At 47.2% G+C, this 10,045-nt stretch overlaps 1 protein-coding gene across 1 annotated transcript; it reads right to left on the bottom strand.

Moving 5' to 3' along the window:
• Window positions 1-1,296: 1,296 nt before the first annotated feature.
• Window positions 1,297-9,987, bottom strand: LOC129837602 (uncharacterized). Its single transcript, XM_055903900.1, has 3 exons — window positions 9,414-9,987; window positions 8,969-9,090; window positions 1,297-8,269 (listed from the first exon to the last, which is right to left on the bottom strand). The coding sequence occupies exon 3, from the start codon at window positions 7,873-7,875 to the stop codon at window positions 2,911-2,913; it is 4,965 nt and encodes a 1,654-aa protein (XP_055759875.1). The 5' UTR covers window positions 7,876-8,269; window positions 8,969-9,090; window positions 9,414-9,987; the 3' UTR covers window positions 1,297-2,910.
• Window positions 9,988-10,045: the final 58 nt, after the last annotated feature.

The raw sequence follows: 10,045 nt of genomic DNA, 5'->3' as shown, positions 1-10,045 counted from the left end.
AGACAGATCCCAGGAACAATATACATCCTTATGAGGATATTACTGTGTGTACCACTCACTTGTTTTCTTTACAAATAGGCATATGCATGAGTATAATTAATGGGGAAACAATTGATACATTGATTGATGATAAACTATCATACATGTGTCTTTACTGCAGAAGTTTACTGCAAAACGAACCTTGCATGCCTTTATGCCTGACCTATTCATGATAATTAATCGGTTAGTACAATTTGAGAAGGTTTAAGAGAGCATAGAACAGCCCTACAGAAAAGGTAGTTAGAATATAGAAAAGACTGACAATGACCTTAAATTACATTCACATTGTCTGAAAATTGTTTTCTATTTTAAATCATAATCAATTTTGCTTTAAGTAGGCTATATATTTAGTATATAGTTATACTAGTATATATAGTATATATATAGTATACTATATATTTACTATAGTAGGCTATATATTTTGTGTGTATACTCGTTGTTGTGGCAGCACCATCTCACCAGGTCAAATTCCTGTTACATGTAAATGTACTTAGCGAACAAAGGTGACTGACTTGATAGGTAGGCTATAATATGCTTCTTCGGCTGTAGGCCTACATGACATGTGGAAAATGCACTAACACATGAACAGACCATGGTATCTAGAAATTCAAATGATAGTTAGCATTTCATGTTTATTTTAGTATTTAGACATGAATGATTGATGTTTAGTAGTATTTGGTATTGAAACAGGGGGAATAAATCCTAATGAAGCTAAATGTGCATATCCCTCTGTAGCAGTTAGTGAGACAGTGCTGCTGCCACCTAAAACATACTTAAGTCAAACCAGAACAACAGACCACAGCTGTCATATTTCATTAAGGTGAACGCTAATACTGTAGTCTACATTACAATAGCCTATATTCACACAAACTAACAGAACTAGGTCAGTAGGGCAGCCACAACTGCCTTGCAATTCTGGATGTAGACTATGTATGTTTGTATGTATGCATTTATGTTGATGTTCTATCTGTGTCTTAAACAAATAGATTTATCTCACACTCGCATGCAAGCATGAGTCTGCAAACACACACACACACATTTGTACACACTCCGTCACTCACATGCACGGCTCAGACACGCGCACTCACTGACACACACAGCTCAGACATGGACACTGCACGTTCTGACTCTTGAATCCACCCCCTATCAGTGTAAAATCCATGTGACTGCCACACTCTAAAACACAGAGCCCAGAGTACAGTGAGCAGAAATGAGGTGCCTAATGCCATCTAGTGGATTTAACATAATACTGTAGGCTGTAGATGTCCATCATTTATTGATTTTGGGTGGTTATTAGTTGTGGCCATTTCAAATTGGGGTCATAGAAAGCAAAGCAAAACAAATAAGCATTTCTGGTAGAATATACAACATTAATTGGATTGACCTACCAATAAGTTGGATAACCGTAGTTGTGCTAAGTTGAAATGCATTTGTATATCCATGATGACATCCTGAAATCCATCAGGCCCACACAGCTATTTAACTATATCTGGGACAAAACTATTATACTGATTTTGGTATTTGTAACATTTTTCTCATTAAAGAGTCAATACCCACATGATTAGTTATCAGTAACTTTCCAGTTCTTCATCATTAGCCTTACATGATACATGGAGAAAAAGCACAGCAGAGAACACTTATGTTTTATTCAATGCTGAAGTATAATCAACAACTATCTTTGTTTTAAGTAAATAAAGTGATAGAAATGTACTTAGAACTATTATTTTTCTTTAGAAGATAAAACAAGGCTTGACAGGGTTATGAACATGATTGCAACAACAAAAAAGAAGAGAAGAGGACAGGATAAAATCCAGGTTTGGCAGGTAGACAGATGGAGTTAAACACACATTAATACATGTAATCATAACTGTTTTTGCTACTATGAAGCAACAGTAAAAGCTAAATAAAGTACTTTGTGAAAAGAGAAACACAGCAGTGATAAGATATTAACACAATATACGTTACAGTGAGCTTTTTTCATCCTGTCTTGTCTCAATATCTTGGTATAAAAGCTACAATTGTTTCCACAGGCATGAAAATTAAACAAAGTGATCATGATTAACAAGGCTTTTTGTAAGATACACTTTTTTGTCTGGAAGTGGTATTCACTTCAATCTATTAAGATTCTCAAATGTATTTTTAAAGACGTGATTAAATCACTGGGACATTTATCAGGACTTTGTTAACTTATGCTTAAAACCCGTCCTTTTTGGATGTACTGAATGAATCATCACATAGTGAGTTCACAACCTCGGCAACAAACTGACCAAAACACACACATGCACCGACAGACAGACTGTCTCTCTACCAACCACAAGTCTGTGTCCCACCCTCTCCCTACTCCTACTAAATGCACTTTTTACATGAAAAAAATCCCCAAAAGGGCTCTAGGTGAACATCAACAAGACATAGTACACAGCAGAGACAGAGTTATGATACAGCTAGGGGTATAGAAGGGATGCTAGTAAGGCTGAGGGGGTAGAGTTAAATTAGCAGGTCAAATCACCTAAACATGTCTAATAACTGCACAGTGTCAGCCAAGCATAGTGTCAATGCACTTAAGGGTTAATGATCATATGAAAACAGTAATGTCTTTCAACATCCTCCCATACAGTTTGGATGGAAGAATTCCGGGTGATCCTTGGTTGATCTACAGTAGTTCATGTTGTTAAAACACTCGTTCTAACAGTCAGTGAGTTGAGTTGAAGAGGTCCAGACAGACACCAGACCAATTCAATCGCCCCCCCCCTCCCCCCCCAAAGGCTTTTGTTTTTTAAAGTCCATCTACTTCTATGTATAGTCCAAAACTGATAACCTCTCCCTTTCCTATCAATGAAAATCTAAACACCACTACCTTAGAAGTCAGCAAGTTCAGTATCTGTACAATGTAAGCAGGGAGTGCGACATCTCCCCCTGCTCCTCTCTGCTCTTCCTCTCCCCCGCCCTCTTGGACAACTTCAGGCTAATAGCGCCACCTCGTGGCAGTCCCTTGGCCCTATGTCGGCAGGTCACCTTGTGCCTGCGGAGGAGGGGGGCATTCCAGAAGCGAGCAGAGCAGAGTCTGCAGGAGAAGGACCCTCGGGCGCGATGAGTCGCCCGGTGGATGAAGGCTTCCAGGAGCCTGTGAGACTGCTTCCCACACACACCGCAGCACAGACGCTCCTGGGGGGACAGGACTCTCTGGGTGTGTTTAGCTGCCCTGTGGGCTAGCAGGCCGGCCTGGCGGGCGAACATGGCGTGGGGACAGATGGAGCAGGCAAAACGTTTCACTGGGACTTTGAGAGATGACAGGATTTGTATCTTCATCCCTCTTGTTGTAACCAGCTCATATCCTCCCCCTCCCGCTTCCCCCGCTCGTCTAATCTTCAACAGAAGCTTTTTCTTCCTCAGCTGTTTTTGGAAAACAGACCTCCTCTTCCTCTGGTCTTTCCTCCCCTCATCTCTGACGAAGCCTGAGGACTCCCCCCACATGTCCCCCCTTCCCTCCCTCCTGTCGGACTTTCTCTTCTTCTTCTTGTGCCTCCTCATGTCATCGTGTGATTGGATGTTCCTGTGGTGTTGTTGCTGGGACTGTGGCTCTGAACAGTGGTGGTGATGTGAAGAATGGTGGTGGTGGTGGTGGTGGTGGTGATGGTGGTCGGATGGCAGCTCCGTGAGGGGCTGGAATGGAGCTGTGGTGTGAAGGGTGTGACTACTGGACCCAGCTGGGTAAATGTGCTCCCCTTTCACCCTTGCTGGGGAATGCTGGTGCTGAGGGGGCATGATTGTGGAGTTGGGTGGCAGGGGCTGAGAGTAGGGAGGGACACTGGAGGCTGAGGAGTGGGCCGTACCAGCATCATAGAAAAGGGGGGAGTAGCCAGCTGGGGGCTGAGGTGGCTGTTGTTGATGACTGTGGGTGACAACACTGTGACTCTGCTGCCCCCCGTGGCCCTCAGTGGAAGGTGCCATCTGAAGGAGGGCGTTGGTGGCTGCCTCGCTCTCTGACGCAGTCCCACTCACTCCACCACCAGCTGCACTGTTTACCCCTGACCCACTGCCGTCCCCTTGTGCGTTGTCAGGGCCGGTGCGGGCCAGGCCGTGCTGTGACAGCCTGTGTCGAGTGAGGCTATTGGAGTAGGCAAAGGCCTTCCCACACACCTCGCAGCTGAACAGCTTCTCACCTCCGTTCTCATGGACCGTCTGGTGATGAGCCGTCAGGTGGAAGTGATGGCGGAAAGACTTCCAGCATATGGCACAGGTGTAGAGCCTGGGCGGGGGCTGGCTGTTGGAGCCTTGAGGCTTGACATCTTGGGGGTATGAATAATAGGAGGAGGAGCTGTTTCCTTGGTTCTGTTCCCTGTCTTGGCCCATCCCACATGACGGGTTTGTGTTGAAGTTGTTGAGGTTCTCCCCTCCTGGTGTAGCGGGGACCTCTTCCAGCTCCCCTTTCTGATGGAGCTTCCCGTGCCTCTTGAGGCTTTGGGAGTAGCCAAACTCTTTCCCACATAGGCTGCACTTGTAGTTCTTCTCCCCAGAGTGAACGGTGTGGTGCTTGGTGAGGTGGAAGGCCTCTCTGAAGTGCTTCCCACATGTACTGCAGCGGTGGGGCTTCTCCCCAGTATGGACACGGTCGTGCCTACGCAGGGTCTCGCGGCGTGCAAACCCCCTGCCGCAAACACTGCACAGATATGGCCGCGGGATGTTGCTCGACTCTCTGGGAGCTCTGGGGGTGTACTGTCTGCGTTTAGGGGGAGCGTTGGGGTCTTTGGGCTTTCTGGGTTTCCGGGGACGTTTTGGTTTGGCAGCAGGGTTCTGTGGATCATTCCCCTGCTGTTGGTTGTGGTTAATATTACCACTCATACCATCCTGGTTCCCTGCTCCTCTATAGGTCTTATCCATCCCAGATGTTGATGAAGGGGACCCCAAGGGGCCTAAGTCCAGCCCCCCCAACAGCCCTCCGATGATATCCCTCCTTTCGTCGCCTCTGTTCCCACTGTTCATATCACAGTTGGCGGCAGCTGCAGCGGCGATGGCTGAGATGGCGTTGTTGACAGAGCTGGTGACGTCGTCTTCAGAGTCATCCAGGAGAGAGGACAGGGGGAGGTGCTGCTGGTGGTGATGTTGGGTTTGACTCTGAGGGTGGGGGTGCAGCGTCGGGGCCAATGGTGCCTTCCTCAGCGCCGGGCCCGCCATCCCACTGCCACAGGGGGAGGCTCCAGAGTAACATGGAGACGGGTTACCTTGAGAACGGTGGTCGTCATGGTAGCCTGTGTAACGATTCCGAGAGTAATCAGTGGGGTATTTACCATCTGGCCTGTCCCTGCTGTTAGCATTCCCTCCCCTCTCTGACTGAAACAGACCACCATCACACCCTAGCCTTGACTTCTGACCTTCCTCACCTCCCATGATCACACCCTCTTCATCTTCCTCGGTTTTCCCATAAATCACCCCTCTACTACCCTGGTAATCCCCACCTCCTCCACCTTCTCCTCCTCCCATTCTTCCCTCCCCTACAGCTCCTTCCTTGCTGCTGCCCTGTGGTTTTGATGCCCTACCTGGCTTGCCGCATGTGCCAGAGGCAGCATGGTTGAGTAGAGAGGTGCTCTCACGGAAGCATCGACCACAGGCTGGACAGCGGAAGGGCTTGTCCTGGTGAATCTTCTCGTGTCGCGTCAGTGACTCACGGCGGTTGAAAGCCCGGGAGCAGATGCTGCAGCCATACGGGCGAGCCTCTGAGTGGATGACGCCATGCTGGAGGAGGTGCCCCTTTTTCTTGAAGTGCTTGCCACAATCTGAGCAATTGAAGGTCTTGTCAGGGCTGGGGGAGGAGGATGAGGCCTGGACTGAGTTGGATGATTGTTGGGAGGACAGCGAGTTAGATTGAGAGTTCAGATCCTGGGTGGAGTGTTCCTGGGTGGAGTGTGGGAGACTGGGGTCAGTTAGTGGTTGGATATGAGTCGGGTTTGGGTTAATGCTGGCATTATTGCTAGTACCTGCTGCCGTAGACTCATGCATACGCAGGTGCCTGCGAAGGCTGGAGAGGTGAGTGAAGGTTTTGCCACACTCACCACAGTTATAGAGTGGCTCAGTGTCAGCCTGTGTAGATGCAGATGGCATTGAGCCCATGTTTTCAGGTTTGGATAGGTGAGAACCATTAGTAACCAGGACTGATGCTGCAGTGGAAGAGGGGCCAGAGGAAGAGGAGGATGAGACAACTGATGATGATGATGAGGATGATGAAGAGGCAAGGAGAGATGGCTCTCCTCCCAAACCTGACATGCCAACCCCTCCGCCCCCCCCCCCAAGCAGCCCTGGGGAGGGGTCGTGGCCCAGCCCCCCTGCACTGCTGCTAGCATTGGGGTTCCCACTGCTGTGGCCGCTGCTGCTGTTACTGCCGCCATCTGACTTCCTCTGTGGCAGGTAGCCAGCCATCGCTTTCTTCCTCCTACTGCTGCTGCTTCCGCCCCCACTGCTGTCCCCCTTGCCGTCATCCTTGGAGAGGGACAGATGAAGCGGCAGGGGGAGTGGCAGGCCTGCTTCCTGCTGCATCAGAGAGGCCAGCTGGTTGGAGGAGAGCACTGGGATGCCCTGGAAGTCAAAACCACCCAGGGAAGAGGGCTGGGAGCCTGGGTGTAGGGGGTGGTGAGGGTGGGAGTGCGAGTGGGGGTGGGACAGGGTATGGGGAGGCAGCTGCTGCTGCTGTGGAGGCTGCTGCTGCTGTGGCTGAGCGGTAGAGAGGGAATGCGAATGAGAGGAATGCAGAGCTGGAGGCGGAGCAAGGACTGAGCTGGATCCCTCACTCTGACCTAAACCTATCCCCAGGTGGTTGTGGGTTCCCTGTTGAACCAGAAACTGCTCTAAGCTAGCGTTAGCAGGCACCCCAGAGAGAAAGTACTGATTAGCAGCTAGCATGCAACTGAACTGCTGATGAAGGCTCCGTGCATCAGACTGGGCCCCAACCAGCTGGTGTCCCAGAGAGGTGACTGCACTGCTACTGGGGGGATTGTTAGTTACCACTGAACTGGAGGGGGAGGGGGAAGAGGATGAAGGTCCAGGTGATGCTTGGGGGACAGAGAGGCCTGGATGAAGAGGGGGTGGTGGAGGGGGGGCAACTCCCAACCCCCCAGTACCCCCACCACTGCTACCCCCAGAAAAGTGCTCGAAGCGGCCGACCCCAGAATGGAGTTGCTCCTGTGCCAGAGCTGCCTCTGTCGGGTGGAAGGAACGCAGGAACTGTGGGTAGCCCGACACATGGCTTGAGCTGCTGCTACTCATCTTGCTTGACTTGGATCTTGAGCTGTGTGAGGACGAAGAAGGTTGTTGTTGTAGAGGTGGAGGAGGGGCGCTCATTTTGGCGAAAATAGAGGCAGAATCGGAAAAGGCGTTGCTTCTGGCCCCTTGGAGGGACCCAAGGCCTAGCCCAGACAGGAGAGCTCCTGAGGTCTCAGCCTGCTGTTGTTGTTGCTGCTGGAGCTGGTGCTGGTGAAGCTGCACCTGCTGCTGATGCTGTAGCTGTCGTTCTAACCCAAGGCCTTTGAACTGATGGGCTTGGTGTCCGCTTAACATCTCTATTATGTCCAAATTGTATTTTCCAAATTGGAACATCTCCCACTCACTGGCACATGGGGGTGCAGGAGCCACACCTCCAGCACCAGGAGCAGCGACAATGATCCCACCACTGCCGCCAACGGACGAGCTTCGGCCGAGGGATCCTACAGCGCCACTATTTGACCTGGAACTGCCTGAGTCGCCTCGGCTCGATCCCGAACTCCGCCCGATAACACTGCTGGTCCCCCCTGTACGCGCACTTCGGCTGCTGCTACTTCCGCCCGATCGCCCACTGCCCCCACTCTCCATCCAACAGGAGAGGGAGCAAGTGTGTGGGGAATGGGGTTATATAGTGTAAAGTGGGGGGGGGTTATCAAACGCGATCAGTTATTTTCAACGTGGATACCGTATTCTCTTTTTATCTTGATGGGTTGGTGCCATTTTATTTAGTTTTAAACACTTTGTACAGTTTCATGGGGAGAAAAGGCCTTGTTTTGGTGTGCAATTGTTGTTGGTCTGTTGTTGGTTCTTGGGTCTCTTGGTGTTTTATGGCACAGAACAATCTTTATTAGAGAGCAGTTCAGTCAACAGCTGTTGGTTGGCTGTTTCAGTTACAGTGTTTTCATCCATATCATCGTTTCCCTTCATCCACGTCAGTTTATTCACTCATTCAATGGGAAGAGATGATGTTTTCTTCTCCTCACTGAAAAACAGAGACTACATTAGTCAAAATACATATTTTTGATTGATAAAAACTGTTAAATTGAACAGCTGACATTTGTAAATACATCAACATTTGTACCATTATGATACACCAAAGTATGTATGATAAAATAACATTTTCTTTAGCTTAAAATAAATCACACACAACAAAAAAAGGTAGATAATATATACACACATATATATTTATTTATTTTACTTATTGAAAAGGGATAAAGTAGGTGATGAAAATGCAATCACGAACCTTGAACATCACATTCATAGATGCCACAAAACAAATTACACATGGTTTTGTTAACAATGTGTATATTTATGTTGTATTATCCAGGGCGCAATTGAAAAAGAGACATAGGTCTCAATATGTCGTACGTGTTAAAATAAAGGTTAAATAAAATAAAACTTAGTAATGATATATTTTTTCAAATGTCAGTCTTACTAAAATTAATAGTTTTCCAAATGTAAGTATAGTATGCTGAATGACTATGTTATTACTACTGTTATTATAATGTATTTATTGTTTATTACTAGTGTATTACTACTGCATTTAGTTTCGTATGCACTGAGCACTGTGTCACACTTTTTAAGTCCCCCTAACTGTAAATAAAACATTAATTATTATGAATTATTATTGCATGTTTATAAGACGTCGGCGAAATGTTGATTACGTTATGGAAAATCTTACCTTTGAATTTTGACAGATGTCAATGAGTCAAAATATGTGTTCCCCCGACAGCGGAGGGAGATGGATTTTATGTCACAATCGCATCTTTTTGATTGCCTTTCACATTATGTAGATGACCAATCCTGTGTGGAGGACAGAAATTCAGAATCAGCAACTGTTATTCAGCCACTGCAAAAAATTGCATAATTGCACAATACTAGCTACGGGAGCTACTAACTTTGGGTTGCACATTGCTTTGACAAACATTGGGGGTTTTGCAAAGAAGCGCTTACATGCAAAACTGACAGCTTTTGGTATAACATTCTGCTATTTAGCTAGCAGATATCGCATGCAACCCATACAAATACACAACACACAAGGCTTGCTATCTATAGCATAAAAAAATATGCATTCAAAAGTCAATGAATGCCTCTTGGCAGAATGAAATACGAAATTGCTTATTTACCTACACATCCAAGTACACGTTCAGGATGCGGCCTGTCACGCCTTCCTACCATCTAGCTATCATTCGCTTAGCTCTCCATTTCTGCGTACTGTTTTCGACTCGTTAGCCATAGCCATGTTCACTGATGCTGAGCTAGGTGAATGCTCGGCTCCCTTTCGCTCGAAATACTCAGTATTTGAGGCTGCAACCTTTTCCTCGCCATTTGACAGCATCAATCCCCACTGGTAATGATGAGTTGGTGATGTTTTTGTCGGCTTAAATGTTTTGGACGGTCGGTTATAATTTTTTGGGGGGGGGGTAAAAGGGAATGACGTGTGCTCACTTAACATTGGTCCTTTCCGGCCCGTGAAATATTTCCGGGTAGCATAACCTGTGGTTCAGTAGTTGTTTTGGATAGCAAGCATGCTATCTATAGCTAACTGATATTTTGCAATGAATTATTCTTATTTCCATTTGGTAAAGATTTTTTTATGGTATATTATGTCAAGTCGTCACCCGTGTAGGTATCCGAATGACAAATAATGTGATAAAAATCCGTCAGAAATAGATTCAGACTCTGCGGGAGGTTGAAGCCATTTTAACTGGCTTCATGCTACAGCTGGGCATAGCATTCACCAACCAGACTTGTTAAA

This window comes from Salvelinus fontinalis, chromosome 38, assembly GCF_029448725.1.
Source record: "Salvelinus fontinalis isolate EN_2023a chromosome 38, ASM2944872v1, whole genome shotgun sequence".
In the NCBI taxonomy this organism is placed as follows: domain Eukaryota; kingdom Metazoa; phylum Chordata; class Actinopteri; order Salmoniformes; family Salmonidae; genus Salvelinus; species Salvelinus fontinalis.
This window is presented reverse-complemented; position numbering and strand designations above follow the sequence as displayed.

Coding starts and splice junctions, on each gene's coding strand:
- LOC129837602 (XM_055903900.1), bottom strand. CDS start 7,875: ATGGAGAGTGGGGGCAGTGGGCGATCGGGCGGAAGTAGCAGCAGCCGA.